This window comes from Falco biarmicus, chromosome 3 (assembly GCF_023638135.1).
Source record: "Falco biarmicus isolate bFalBia1 chromosome 3, bFalBia1.pri, whole genome shotgun sequence".
Classification (NCBI taxonomy): Eukaryota; Metazoa; Chordata; class Aves; order Falconiformes; family Falconidae; genus Falco; species Falco biarmicus.
Genome location: NC_079290.1, coordinates 51,190,166 through 51,205,950, shown reverse-complemented (window position 1 = coordinate 51,205,950; position 15,785 = coordinate 51,190,166). Strand labels below are relative to the sequence as shown.

General features: G+C 40.5%; 1 protein-coding gene across 4 annotated transcripts in view; it reads left to right on the top strand.

The window, feature by feature from the left end:
* The window catches only part of SPIDR (scaffold protein involved in DNA repair), a 209,238-nt gene that overhangs the window by 48,701 nt on the left and 144,752 nt on the right, over positions 1-15,785 (top strand). For all 4 annotated transcript variants that reach the window (XM_056330864.1, XM_056330863.1, XM_056330865.1 and 1 more), the window contains exon 6: positions 6,155-6,411. In XM_056330864.1, coding sequence (XP_056186839.1) covers positions 6,155-6,411 — 257 coding nt within the window. The remainder of the gene's footprint in view (positions 1-6,154; positions 6,412-15,785) is intronic.

Sequence of the window (15,785 nt, the reverse complement as noted above, 5' to 3'; positions counted from 1 at the left end):
AGCTAGCTTACCAAAACCCAAATTATTTGTCAAGATACTAGGGAAATACCTGGCATAGACTTCAGTGCTTCAGTTAAAGCTTTAGAAAACACAAAGCTCTGAAGAGAACTTCAAGCTTTAAATCCTTTATATTTTTAATTATCTTTATAGAGCTGAATAATATCCTGTACTATCTTTGTGCACAATGCTTGAATTAATTTTGTGTTGATTAATTAAGTGGAAACTTACTTTCTTTTACCTTTACCCTACTACCTGTAATCCTGTAAACCAGCTTCTGGTGGAGTTAGCTTCAAGCATTCATTAGCATAGCCCGGGCCTTTGACATACTGCAGTGGTGATTTGTGCTTGTGAATATTCATTGTAGTAAATCCAGTGGCTTTTCTGCTCGCTCTGGTTTTTGGAGAGTGCAATGCAAGATATAAAATCTACTTGCAACCTGTAACTAAATCCCAGGGTAGAAGTTTGCTGCATTTGAATACTCTTGCACGATGACTAGCAGAATACCAGTAGTGTAAATGTAGCATTGCTTATCAGAAAGAAGAATGTATAAAAGGAGAGGTAGTAGGATAGTCACCTAAATTCACTCTGTGTGTGTTATTACCAGTCAGCTTCCATCCATCTTGAAAGCTGTCATGAGAAGGGAGTTCGGAGAAATATAAATTAATTCTGAAAAGAGTAAGGGAATTAGAAAAGAGAAAAAGGTAGCCCATGAGAGAACAGGCAGGGGGTAATAGAAAACACTTCCATAGTTAGAGGCAAAGATACGTGAAAGAACAAGTAGGAAAGGAAATGTCACAAGATTAATCTTCCTGTGTATGTACAGTGATCAAAATCTGAAACTCTCAAATACTTTTTCCATTTCTGACGTAACTTGGCTCTGTGACCTTGAGAAACCTTGGTTCCCTAAGGGTGCCGTCTGAGAAACCGTATTAGTTCTTCTGCCATTTGAGCTAAGCTGTGGTAAGATAATAGGAGGGAAGAAATTTATTATTTTTAGGGAAGGAAATGACAGACTACGTGACCTCCATCTGCAAAAAGTTATTTCAATGTATACAGAATTTGATAGCCATTTTTTTTTAATCAAGTGGAGATTTGGTTGTACTGCAGGAAGCTGAAGCTTCTTAGTTTCAGCTGATGAACTTATTCAGAATACCTGTGAGCTTTTATTGAGCAAAATATCTGCAAAGTATCTTCATACCAACTGGACAATATTTACAACATTGTCTGAATGTATGATGACTGAACAAGTGAAGGTGTTTAACCAGCACAAAAGCAGGGTGTATATACTGGCATTTTTCAGCAGAAAAGTTTCAATAAGTGATGTGTCTTGGGAGGAGAGCCAAGGGGGATGAGAAACTCTCCCAACTGCTCATGTCCTTGCCTCTAATTAGCAATCATTTTATGAGAGAGACTTTTTTTTTAAATAGATTTATTATTTTTTTAATAGGATTGACATGTTAGCTTTCTTCTTCTGCAGAAAGTTTTGCACAGTTCTATTTTCTCTGCTGAAGTTGGAAACTACAAATGGGAATTTAACACCTTGTATTAACTTACTGCTATTTTATTGATAAGAAATAACAGGTGCTTATTAAAGTGGTCAAATAAAGATATTTCTTGCTTCCATCATTATTGAAGTGAGAAGGTAATTTTTTCAGACCTTTCAGACAAATGCTGGGCAGATTGCAAAGGTACACACAAAGTGTTCAAGGCAAAGCAACAGGCAGCTGAAGCAAATCTCATGAGGATGAGGGAGGGAGTACTTGGTCACATAAGTAACAGCATGGTGTCTTCTGTGCTGCCTGCCTGCCTGCAAAATCTACATGCTTATGGCAAGCTCTCATCATTTCACTGAAGTCAAGAGTTTTGTCCTTGAACAATCTGGGCCAGAATTTTATCATTTCAGGGTGTGGGTTGGGGTTTTTATCATTTGGGGGAGGGAGGTTGGGGGTTGGTTGCTTGGTTTGTTTTTTGTTAATGCATTTAAAATTACACTGCTAATCATGTATTCTTCAGCAATTTTAACTGCTTAGTCAGGGGGGATATTTGCTGTTTCTCATTCTGGTTTGTATTTTACATTTGTAGCATCCTCTACATTAGCTAGTACTGGTGAGTGCTGTCAAAAATACATCATAAATTTATTAATCATGAAAGCTCTCTTTTGATGCATTTTCATTTAAACACACATGCCTATTATTGGGTAATCCCAAGCACAAATACAGGCTGGGTAGTGAATAGATTGAAAGCAGCCGTAAGGAGAAGGGCTTTGGGCTGTTGGTGGATGAGAAGCTCACCTTGACCCAGCAATGTACGCTTGCAGCCCAGAAAGCCAACCATATGCTGGGCTGCATCAAAAGAAGCATGGCCGGCAGGTCGAAGGAGGTCTACTCTACTCTGCTCCCATAAGACCTCACGTGGAGTACTGCATTCAGCTCTGAGGCCCCCAACATAAGAAGGGCATAGACCCGTTGGAGTGAGTCCAGAGGAGGGCCAGGAAGACTGAGAGGTGCTCCAGTCCCCTGACCTATGAAGACAGGTTGGGAGAATCACAGTTGTTCATCCTGGAGAAGAGAAGGCTCTGGGGACACCTTATGGCAGCCTTCCAGTGCCTAAAGGGGGCCTGCAAGGAAGCTGAGAGGGACTTTTTGACAAGGGCCTGTAGCGACAGGACAAGGGGGAATGGTTTTAAGCTGAAAGGTGATAGATTTAGATTAAATATTAGGAAGAAGTTCTTGACTGTGAGGGTGGCGAGACACTGGAACAGGTTGTCCAGAGAAGCTGTGGATGCCCCATCCCTGGAAGTGTTCAGGGCCAGGTTGGATGGGGCTTTGAGCAACCTGGTCTGGTGGAAGGTGTCCCTGCCCATGGCAGGGGGATTGGAATGAGGTGACCTTTAAGGTCCCTTCCAACCCAAACCATTCTGTGATTCATTCTATGATACTTAAAATATAGGGTCCTGGATGCTCAGTTGCTATACTCAATGATGTGTGTGTTTTCCTGTAGCCAAATCTTATCAGAAAATATAGCAGTATTTTGTGCATTTATACTAAAGTCATTTTTTCCTTAAAAGAGCAAGCCATAAAAGGGGAGCATTTAGAATCTTTCAAATGGAACCAGTCACAGAGCAAATCAATCTATTCTAAAAGTGAACAAAATGAGCCGTGTTTGTCATTTCAGTGACAGATAGATTGGGGTCAGCCCCTGCATATTTTTTTTCCACTCAGCCCTTGGACATGTAAAAGTGGTTAGCGTGATTTAAAAGAGGGTGTTGTCGCAAGGCCATCATTGGAAAAGATAGGTAAATCTTAGTGAACAGTCCAGTACCGAGTATTTGGAATGATTGGGATATATGGGGGACAGTCATGGAAAACTCCAGGATGAGGATGATTAGTTGGGCTCAGGGGTTGGAGGAGGGGATTGAGGTGGGGAAACAGCCTCCGTGTGTTGCGAAGCATTGCACCTTTAGCCACCATAACCAGAAATGACTGTATTTTGAAATAATAAGCAATATGGAAAAGTCAACTCCTTTAAATTTGACATTTCTCTGTGCTTAGCAATGATGCTCTTCAGAAACTCTTACTGATAGTACTGGGGATATTATTTTAAAAAAGACTAAAACAAAAATTCAGCTTTATGATGTTTAAAATATCAATAATTGCTGAACAATTTCTTCACTATTTATCAATGAGTATTTTAAAGTGAATCTAAAAAAATAATATTTGTTTTGCCAGCTGTCCACCACCATGATGTTGGTGGATACTTGAAATAGCATGTTTGTATGTTTTGAAGTTTTTTCCTCTTCAGACTGTGTTTCTGATGGGGACTACAGTTAAATAATGTACAGAATTGGAAGGCTGAGGTTTTGTTCTTTGTTTTTCTTCTTTGTATTTGTAGCTTCCTCTCTTAAAAAAAATTGCCAACTGACTGATTTAAAAAACCTCCACAACCTCTCACAAGCAAACAAAACCAAACCAAAAACCCTGAAGTATGGTTTCCTTGGGGAAGTTAAGTCTAAAGAAGTATACAATAATAAATATTAGCAGAAGAATTTAATGATTTATTAGACAGTGCTTACCTAAGAAAGCTTCTTAACTCAGAACAGTCAGTGGGATTAACACATGTGCTTAACTTGAAGCACATCCCAAGAGCTTTCCTCATTTGCATTTTACTTGCTCAAAGAACTTGAGGTTTGCATCCTTTTTTTAGGTTCAGTGGGTATTGTAGTATTCAAGCAAAATTAAAGCATTTCTAAAGCAAAAGAGTGCATTGGAATGGTGGTCTAAGAGTAAAGTGCTTGCTCATTGCTTTCGTACTGTTTGAAACCTTTTATTTCTGGCTCTTTTCCAAGATGGAAGGAGTTTGTTTTCAGAGAAATATTGTTGCCAAGGGATGAAATGTTGACCGTGTTGTTTTTAAAACAGGCTGATATTAATTACATTCTTTTAGCTGTTCTCTTTCTCTGGATAACTTTAAAAGTCCTTCCAATTTCCAGAATATTTAGGTAAGCTCTCAGAACGTGAACATAGTGTCTCATCATTTACGTGAAGAATGTATTAAAGAACTGGCAAGACCTGAACTCATTTTTGTGCACAGTTGAGAAATGTTGGTTTCAGATGATTACACTAATTAATAACATACAACAGCATCAGTGAATGCAGTGATTTTCCTCCCTTTCCTCTTTTATCTTTAAACTCTTTATCAGAGCCAGCTGTCAGACAACGTGTGAGGAGAGCTGCTTACTGCATTAGACTAGAGGAACAGGCTAATTTTTTTCAGGACCTCTTCTGTGATCGGGGCAGCAGATCTGGAGCAAAGTCCATCTTTCCAGTTCCCTTGATAATGTGAACCTAATGTTTTGCATTGGGTTTTGGTTCTTTCAAGGATCAGGTTGAGTTACTTAATTTGCCTCTTCTACAGAACAGTTTTGTGCAGGCCTCCTTGAGCTGAGCCAGTGCTGGTGGTCCTAGTAATGGGACTGTTCTTATGTTCACCCCACCAGAACTTGCATGGAGTGGGTTTTGTTTTTGTTTTGTTTTTTTTCCCAACCAGCTCCTGAAGACTGAGACCAGCTCATATTTCTTAGTCTTCTGCCTATTTCAGAGTCTTAGATCTTTTCATTCTTTACTAGGTAAAGTGCCACCTTCCAAGTAGTTTTGCTTAATACTCAGTACTTCAAGAACTACTGGGTCAAGAGAGCATAACATGCATTACAGCTGTGCAGAGCTCACCTTAGGGTGCCAACCCAGCTGCCTTGCCCTGCTTGTGCAGGAGCCCTAGAAGAGAGTAAAACAAGCTGAGCTGAAGCAAGTGAATTTTCCCTGCCAGCCCTCTCCTAAGCCTTCCATGTCCCTTTGCAGACTTGTTTTTGGGGCTTCTCAACCTCTCCTCTCATCCCTCCTTCAGTGGGATGAGTTCAGTGTGTCCTGGGAGTTTCTGGGAGAAGACCTCCAGCAAGGTTTTATGACTGTGAACTCCAGCCCCGCTTGCTCACGGCCCTGGCTGATGACCAGTGAGCAATCCTCCCTGGAGCTACCTGGATGCGGTCCGATAGCTTATGCTCCACTTCTGAAACCTTCTTGGGAAGCTGTTGGCCTGCTTGACATGGGGGAAGGCCAGCATTAGTGGCCAAAATCTGATTTTAACAAAAGGCTACATACTTTTTGCCAGCTACGAGTTCTCAATGGAGGCATGTGTTTCTTCCCTTTGTTTCCAGACTACAGAAACCAGCCTTCCTACTTACTTGAATCCCGATGTGAAAGCTTGCTTTCTCTCAGGGTTCCTGCCAGTCATGATCCCTGCCATTCATTAGCCCCTTTCTGTTTTTCTGAAAACTTGCTTTAATCCTGACACCTGTCTGGAAACTTTTCTTGATAGAGATAAGCATTGGCTTATTGTTTTGGTAAGTTCTGTAGATAAGTTGGTGGAAAAAATAACTGTTCCTCGTCCCAGTTGTCCCTCAAGAGATGGTCCTTATGTACAGGAGTTTACGTTGACTCACAAAAGGTTAATGTGCACTTACAGTGAAATTGTCCAAGTTATATTACTAAATTGCCATGAAATTTATGGATTACTAGGAAACATAAATAACTGCCTGTGTAAACCTGTACTGTCTCATTAGCATTCTGTTTTAAATAGCTTTACATTTTTATTTGTTTAGACAACTTCAGCAGAAATTTCTGAGTATTCATCTGATAATGACAGCATGGGAGAAGGAGAGATGAGCCTGGCGAAGACTATTCCAGGATCCATTGAGGAGTTACAGCTGAGGTCAGGAGGGGACACGGGGGATGTCACAGCACGACCAGCCGGCGAGTGGCTGAGGTCTGCGCAGGCCCTTCTCCGCACCCCCGGGAAGCAGGCGGGCAGGGCCCCCCGCGCCCCCGCCGAGTCTGCGAAGAAGAGGAAGCTGCTGAGGTAAACGCACTGTCCACCTTAAGGAAACTTTTTTTTTTCTTTTAATTGTAAGTAAAAGAATACTTACAGAAGAGTAGGGATGCATTTCAAGGATAAACATTTTAGAGAGGAAAATTCCAAAAGCTTAAAGAATGTCATTTATCTGTAAACAAGGCAAGAAAGAACTCAATTCACTTTTTAAATCTGTGGTGAAAGCTCTTGATCTTGAACTCCTGTATAAAAATCAACATTTTTGCATGTTTTTGCGCTTCTAATAATGCTTTACAGTGCCTTACAGACGTGTGAGTGGACATACTTCTGTTTTAGCATGTGATCATTTCATTGCTTTGTGCCTCTCTAGTCTGCAAAAATGCTGTACCTCTGATTTTTCTATTTTTAATTTTTTTTTTCCTCTGCAGATTTGTCAGGGCAAAATTATCCAAAATACTATAGGAGAGGAGTAGATGAGCAATACTGCTGAATAGCGTAGGACAGAGTGATATTTAGGCAAAGGTGGGATATATTTGTTAACCTGAAATTTAAATCTCTGTGACTAATCAAATACATCAAAAAAGATATCTAACTGCTGAAAGAAAACAGCCTGAGCAGTAGAAGCCTGATGTTCAAAATTCACTATTTCTCTAGCTAGTTACAGTGCAAAAATGGCCACTTCCTATACTGAATGAACGAATGTTGCTTTAACTTCAATGGTGTATGTGAGGGTGTGCCTCAAATGGAGACTGCAATTATGAACAGTGCTGTTATAGATATCTATTGTATTTTTAACAATGTGGTTCTTTCTTACTTTTTTTTACAGCAGATTCCATGTACAGTAATCAGTCAATTACTTAAAAAGTAAATCTTCACTTTGGTTAAATAGCCATACCTTATTTTTCTCTAAAAATGTTCTTGGCTATTTCAAAATGCTGACTGAGGGAACAGAGTTGAAAGTCCTTTTTACTGAGGATCTCTGTACTTAAAAGTGCTTTGCTTTATTTGTTGTTACTTTAAAAACGTAAAGACACAACTGTACTAGGTTAGTCCAAAGCTGTAAACCCCCAAAAACACCTGTTAGCGGCCAAAAGCAAGTACGTGTGTAGATAATAAGAACAGGACAAGCATACAGTTTTGCCCAGAAGCACTTACAGCCTTCAGCAGTTTGCTGCTCAGGAGCTGTTTGTTACATTCAGTGGGTTTGTGAGTTTGGCCAGTAGTTTTCTGAAGCCATGAAAACTTTTGGTTGCTGCAACAACATCCCAGAGCGAGGAGTTCTGTAGCTTAAACATGACTTGAATCTGTACCTACCAGCTTCATTGATAACTTCTATCAACAATCAGTGCAAAAATATATTTTACAGCAAAGATACACTGAAACAAGTGTTTAAGAGAATAAATAGCTTTAAAAACAAATGAATAAACAAAACCAAACCAACCACAATGATGAAGAATGTAATCTGTCTGGAGTGGCCAGAAGAGCAGAGCTCCTAGGGTTTTCCATTCTTCCATCCTGTGGTTCCACCTTGGGTTCCTTTGAGAACAGGGAAGCAGGCAGGAAATTCCTTAGTTATGAGTTTTGTGTATCTAGTTATTTTGCTTGTCCAGGTAATTGCCATCTTTTCACTCTTCCTGTTCAGGGCATTAATTCCACATGTGTCTGTTTCCCATCCTTCCCTTTACTGTTGATGGAAAACTTTTTCATTGGTGTGCTAACAGTGAATATAAGAGTCTGCATCCTCAGTGGGAAAGCTCAGGTTTTCAGTGCTGTGAATTGACAGCCAGTTCAGGGAAAGGTTTCTCAGCTTCTTGATCGATGAAGTGACAACCCCTTCTTTCTGGTTATATAGCTAGAAGTCACGTAGCAGTTGTTGGCTTGTCCTTTCTCCTTCCTTCCCACCTCTGCTGCAGGTTGAGGCCACAGCAGAAAAAGCAGCGAGCAGGAGAGATCATCCTGCAAGCTGGATCTGGCCCATGCATTCTCACTCGGACCATTTGGAACTGAACAGTAGGTGGAAGAGAGCTGAAAGCCTCTGCTTAGCTGGGCTGTCTTTTTCCCGGCTGGTGCCTAGGAAAGCATGGGTTGGGCAGAGATGATGCAAGTGGTAGAGCTCCTGTCTTCCTATGTGAATTCCTGTGCAAGAAGTTCAACTCCAAATCCATATTAATCATACTTACTTCATGGAAGAGTCCTGATGTAAGTAGAATAGGTCTCTGTGCAGGTAGAATAGGCCTCTTATGGTTTTGTTTTTACTTTTAGGAAAACAAAAATTATTTCTATTTTAATCTCTTTTTGTTGTTTGAGACAACTGAAGCTATCTTCAAGCAGAGATAATATTTTAGCTTATAATTTCTGAAAAAATATTATACCTCTTCCAAATTTTTTAGGCACACTGCAATCTGCATTTATATTTGCATTACCTGTTTGCAGCTGTACTCTTGTTACCTCAATTGATACATTTTTCTATGCAGCCTCAAAGAAAACCCCCTAACATTACTACATGCCTCGCAAACCCCAACCAAGACTAAACAAAAACCCCAAACAAGCCGTTAGTGTCTGTGGAAAACTTGAGATAACTGTAGATTCATAGAATGGTTTGGGTTGGAAGGGACCTTAAAGGTCATCTCATTCCAATCCCCCTGCCATGGGCAGGGACACCTTCCACCAGACCAGGTTGCTCAAAGCCCCATCCAACCTGGCCCTGAACACTTCCAGGGATGGGGCATCCACAGCTTCTCTGGACAACCTGTTCCAGTGTCTCGCCACCCTCACAGTCAAGAACTTCTTCCTAATATTTAATCTAAATCTATCACCTTTCAGCTTAAAACCATTCCCCCTTGTCCTGTCTCTACAGGCCCTTGTCAAAAAGTCCCTCTCAGCTTCCTTGCAGGCCCCCTTTAGGCACCGGAAGGCTGCCATAAGGTGTCCCCAGAGCCTTCTCTTCTCCAGGATGAACAACTGTGATTCTCCCAACCTGTCTTCATAGGTCAGGGGACTGGAGCACCTCTCAGTCTTCCTGGCCCTCCTCTGGACTCACTCCAACGGGTCTATGCCCTTCTTATGTTGGGGGCCTCAGAGATGAATGCAGTACTCCAGGTGAGGTCTTATGGGAGCAGAGTAGAGTAGACCTCCTTCGACCTGCCGGCCATGCTTCTTTTGATGCAGCCCAGCATATGGTTGGCTTTCTGGGCTGCAAGCGTACATTGCTGGGTCAAGGTGAGCTTCTCATCCACCAACAGCCCAAAGCCCTTCTCCTTACGGCTGCTTTCAATCTATTCACTACCCAGCCTGTTTTGATACTGGAAATTGTCCCAACCCACATGCAGGACATTGCACTTGGCCTTGTTGAACTTCATTGGGTTCGCACAGGCCCACCTCTCAAGCCTGTCAAGTTCCCTCTAAATGGCATCCCTTCCCACTGGTGTTTTGACTGCAGCACTCAGCTGGTGTCATTATCAAACTCTCTGAGGGTGCACCCAGTCCCAGTGTCCGTGTTGCTGAGGAAGATGAACAGCACTGGTTCCAGCATGGACTCCTGAGGAGCGCCACCATCACTGGTCTTCACGTGGACAATGAGCCGTTGACCACAACTCTTTTGAGTGTGACCATTACAACCGATTCCTTACCTACCAAGTCATCCATCCATCATATCCAAGTCTCTTCAGTTTAGAGACAAGGATGTTGTGCAGGGCAGTGTCAAATGCTTTACCCAAGTCCAGGTAGATGACATCATTGCTCTTCCCTCATCTACCAACACTCAACACCATTACAGAAGTTACTTTCTACTGTCCCCTCCTCTTGGAATCTTCCTGGTGCGAAAATGGAAATGGATAGTTGCTTGGATGGGAGGAAAGGTATTGTTTGTTTGATCCTATTACAGATGTTATTTTCATATGCTACAAAAATCAAGATGTAACCAAAACAGCAGAAAACCTTCTGAAGTAAGCTAATTATGGATGATAAAAATGAATTCCGCTCATCCTAGTGTTAAAAATTTGAGTGTAAATTCAACACCTTTATGTGGGAATAAAATGAGAAACCCATCTATGTCCCCAAAAGAACATGCACATTATACAACGTCACTTATGATGAGTGAAATTTGAAGGAACATGTTGCAGTCCTCCGGTTAGGAGTTAAGTGGGGTTTTGGAAAGTGATTAGCATCTGCAGGTGAGGAAGGCATGACAGAAGCTATTCCTCCCCCACCACGCCTACTGACTGGTCTATTCTGTGTCCTTTTGCCAAATTCTTATATCTCTTCATGTATCCCCTGTAATGTTAGGTTTTGGTTTTAGAATTGTTCTAAATAAAGATTGTTCTTTCTAACACAGTCCACAGGGGAGAGCAGGTATTCTGTGTAGTGGTGTTTGTCCTTCAGGGATGTTGGTGGTCCCAGGCAGGTTCTGAAGCAACCTGAAGGGCAGTGCTGTAGAAGGTGCTAGTTTCTCATGCTAGTAGCAAAGTATCATTCTTTCATTCACAGCCATCAATACCACTGCTCCTGGACGTCTTCACCTTAAACACTGGTTGTGTATACCATCTTGTGTAGCTACCTTCCTTTATTTAAACAAAATTGGTGACGGGTGGATGGAGTGGGAGTAGTGTAATTTTCCCAGGTACACTGAGAGATAAATGTCATTGTACTGTGCGCATGAGCTACTAAGAAAGTTGATAAGGAGGTGCTCCTAGTGGTATTTGATACTGAGGTGAATTGCCTTGGTGTCAAGAGGTCAAGAGCTGTTGGGTTTAGATGTTCCTGCCCTTTTATTCCACCACAAAGTTTCATTTTCTCAGCTTCAGTCAAAACTGCATGGGAAAATAACGCAAATGATTTGCAAACCTGAGGGGAGAGAGTATACGCTGCAAATAACAATTTTCAGGAAGCTCCTCTTCTTAGATTTGGAATTAATGTTAATGCTACAGGCTGAAATGTCTAAACTGCGCTAGTTGCAAGTCTCTCAAAGTTCCTTTGTGAAAGAAGGGACAAATAAAGAGTATTGAACATCTAAAAGTGTGTTATATAGGTTAAATAACAGCTCATTCAATATTTGTAAAGGAGAAAACTCAAAATGCATGCACTCAGCTTTTCTTGTCTACAAGTAAACAAGTAAACCTTTCCTAAAGGTTTTATGAGTTGTATGCTTTTTCTAGTAAGATTTTATTTCTATAAAAAAAAGTCTGGGTTTTAATGCAGGAAATATATATCTTAAATTATATAATGTTAACCCTACTTCCAAATCTGTCACATTGTAAGAGCTTTTATTTGTGACGAATAGATGCTTTAGCTTTTTGTTTGAATTTTTTTTATATATTTGAGTGACTGTTTTTAGTTTACTAGTAAAATAAGATCTTAGGAAATTCTGTTTCATTATCTTATATCTACTTGTATGTAGACCATTTGCAGATCTGATCTGCTAAAATTAACTTTTGTTATCGAAAGAGGAGAAAATTACAGAATGTCCTGTTACTATGTGCAGTAAAATGAAACCCAGTTGTCACATGAGGCCAACTGAGGTCCTGAAAATAAAGGAAATTGCCAAGGGAGGAGGAGCTGGCACAAATGAAGGAGGCTTTTACTTTAAAATTGGGTCTGTTCTTTCTTACATGCATCTACAAGTCGCGTGAGGGTGTAACAGCAACAGACTAGCCCTTTTGACAGTCATATTCTTACGCTTATTTTAACTATTGGATTAAGTTTTCCTTGCTAGTGAATTTCTTGTTGGTTTAGAAGACTATAACTGAAAAATATCACAGCTGTGCTACAGATGTATCACTTGTAATCACTGGCAATGTAGACAGGCAAATTATTTTGCACTTTCTGAAAGTCAAAATGCCTTATTTCTAGTAAGTGTTGATGGTTTCACTGGGCCAGATGCTTGGTGTTAAAAGGAAAAAAAAACACTTTTAGTAAAAAAAGTCCCAAACCACTTTCCTTAATATGGCAGATTTCTCCAGTTTCACATGTAATCTATTTTACTGATCAGAATGGTCTAGCAGGGTACAGTTGTTCCCTATCAGAGAGAAATAATTTTGGTGCCTTTGGTCTGTTTAACCATGGAGGTTGCTTTTCTATGCAAGGTCTCTGCTCAGAAAAGGCAAAACCTTCAGAACTGAAGCGAAGGCTCTTCCCTTATCTTGTGGGGCATGGCTGTTCGCACATGAGAACTGGTCCACACAGAGTCATCATCTAAATTTTGTTACTCTATTCTGCGAGATTGTGCATGTGAGTCTGGCACTTGATTTTTTAATTTTTTTTTATTTTTAGTATTAGCCAGAAAGGGGATAACTTATTTCTGGGAAGACTCTCCTTCTTGAATCATCTTACTTCTGCTGAGAGCTTCTTCTGTAAGAGAAGCAGGACAACCTGAAATACTTCTTTTCTAATAAGGAGTCTTAAGAGCCAGAGAGCTGTGGTAAACTTTTCAGCTGTGGTTTGGTGGGGTTTTTTTCAGTGGCTGTTAAGAAGAGGTGATCAATGTTTTGAAAACTATGAAAAGAGCAGGCCCCAAAAGCTTACCTATTTCCAAAGATGTTCCTAAATTATTTCAGGTGTTTTCTGTGAGATAACTTGGGTAAATACAGGCATGGGAAAATCAATCACCTATTTCCCTGGAGGCCATATGGGATGCAGAAACTGCTCACTCACCCTGTTCTCAGCAGCCACAATTGTAATCCCCCTTACATCTCTTCCTCTGTGCTGTCCAAGACAACTGGGACCTGGAAACCAAATTTCACAACACAAGAATGATGAAGTTTTGGTGTCTATGACAAAGAATTATTTTGGATTTGCAGGAGTAATTGTGTTATAGTGTCCAGACACAACTTGCAAAAATTTAATTGTTAAAGGTGTTATTAAGGATGTTTCTAGTACACGCTGGTTGGAATTTACAGCTGAAGACAAGGTAAATTCTCTAGATGGTTACTTTAGTCTAACGCAGTTGCTGAAAGATACCTTGCGCTATGGGGACTCACAAAAATGGTATCTTTGTTCCAAATACGTTTTATGGAGGTGACTTCCTTCGTGGTACATTAGAAAAAGAGTGGTGAGAGACTACATGGACTCAAGAAGATTTTGGCTTATTGAACTCTTTTAAGAGAGGCTCCAGATCCTTGAATCCTTAAGACTTTGGAAGAGGCTCTCTAAGCATGTCTGCCTTGTTGATTTGGCTAGTGTGAAAAAGACACAACACCTCTCTGGATGGGTACAACAGATCAGAGTATTGAAATGTGAGCAACTGCTGTGCAAGAAAATCCAGCGTCCAGTGCAGTTTACTAAATCACTGCACTGCCTGTCTACTCGGTATATTTTTGAAAAAAATATGGAGGGTCTTCTGTATTTTTGTGTTGGCAGATGCAGCTGGCCCTTGGTAGTTGTGTGTTAGAAATTATCAATTGTGTTAGAATACAGATCTTCCATTTTCCTTTCATTTTAGGTGTGTACCTCAGATGCTGTTCATTTGACATGGAAATTTTGGGTCAGGAGAAACACTTGATTCCTTTCCAAGGGAAAGACCCCAGAACTTGTAGCAGAGTGTAATTGCTTGACAAGTTTTATAGGGAATTACAGTTATCGCTGCCTACTTTAATCTTTGGTTGTTCTATCACATAGGGAAAGAAATTGTGTTATGCTTTGATTCCAGAGAAGTATCCCACATTCAACAAAGAGAATAATGCCAGCAATGATGGTAATAGTGGTTCATCCAACATGAAACTTTATAAATCTAGTTGTTGAGTCAGAGCTTGAGTGGGACTGATCTGTAAAGCTAAAATTACTCTTTCTGATCCCTTGTTACTTTATGAAGTCAACGGCTTCTCTTCTGCACTGGAGAGGAGGTAGGCCTCTGTAGAGGAGGCTTGCGCTTGCGAGGCCAACATTCTTCAATCATGTCTTTCACGTGTACCCATGCTCTTTAGTACCCTAAGGGAGCACTTGGTAGTGACTGTCAACATTCAGTGTTCCTTATTATTTTGCAGGTTGTAAACTAGCTGATAATAGCTTATGGGTTTGCAGGTTGACAAATTAAATGCCAGCATGCTTAGGAGTCCTTTTTAATTCATTAGCCAGTACACCGTGGGCTAGAAATATGGAGCGGAGCATTGCAAAAGTCAGTTACTTGACCAGTGAACTTGGAAATATGAGAGGAGTTCTGTCCTTGCTTTGAAAAGAGAGGAGGGAAATTGCTGAGTCCTGAGATGGGGATATACATTTGTGTAACTTAGGGTGTTTTGAAATACATGGTGTATATGAGGAGACATGTCAGTAATGAGATGCTTAAGTGTTCATTGTTCTTAAATTCAAATGAAGTCTGGAAAGGAGTAAACTTAGGTGAATGAGAGCTTATTTTTGGTAAGTGCCATGCCAAATGAAAGCCTTAATAAATGAACATAGATCTCGAGAAAGATCGAAGATGACTTCAAAACACAGCCTACTCACTAATGCTCTTTTCTTTTGTCCTGTCTGTCGGTCCCTCTCCCTCATTGGAATTGGAAGCTAGGGACCAGCAGCCTGAGAGTTACAGATCAGGCTCAGTGTTGCCTTTTGGTGATACTTGTTACATGGTGGCATAAAACTCTTCAGTCTTGCTGTTGAACTTTGTGGAAAGGGACAGTCACCAGAAAGTGAGCTTTTGTAGTACATGCTACACTTTCTTGTGGTCATCAAAGCTGTCTTTCATGTTGATATTGTTGGACATGGACAGTAATGGCAATGTGGTGTTTTAAATACGGTATTTCAACAAGCTTAGATTTAGTACAAAAATAGGACACGGATTTCTGCTTGTTAAATCTGTCCACCCTCAGGGGTTTAAAGGAACAAAATAGTTGTACTGAAAGTTTCGTGATTAAAAATAAAAAGGTTGTGGGCAGTGGAGATTGTATCTGAGCAGTTTGGCTTCCCTAACGGCCTTTGCTTTAACAATTTGCCAAGTGCATTCAGTTTGCTCATATTGAAACATTTTGGGGGCAAGTTTGAAGTGTTGGTCAGTAAAGTATGCATCTCAAATTACAGTTTTTGTTATTTAAATACAGTCTGTCAGTTTCCTTGATTACAGAAATTGTACATTACTAATTAAAATGTATTTGCCAATTATACACACATACACACACACACACACACAGAGATGTTGAGTTCGTCATGGAGGACAATTAAATGCATCATAAGGGCTAATCTCTGCAAAAGAGAGAACTGAATATCTTTTTCTAAAGTTATTTAAATGGTTAGATGCATAAATAAATACAGACTGCAGATTAACCAAGACTGGTACTGTAGAATCCAGTCTCCGCCCTTGATGGCAACAAACCTCTCCTATCTGGCAAAACCAAGCCAAACAGTTTCTGGAGCTTGAAAAGCCAGGAAAGCTAGGGGATATTCTAGCTAGTGAATATTACCCATTTCTACCTTGT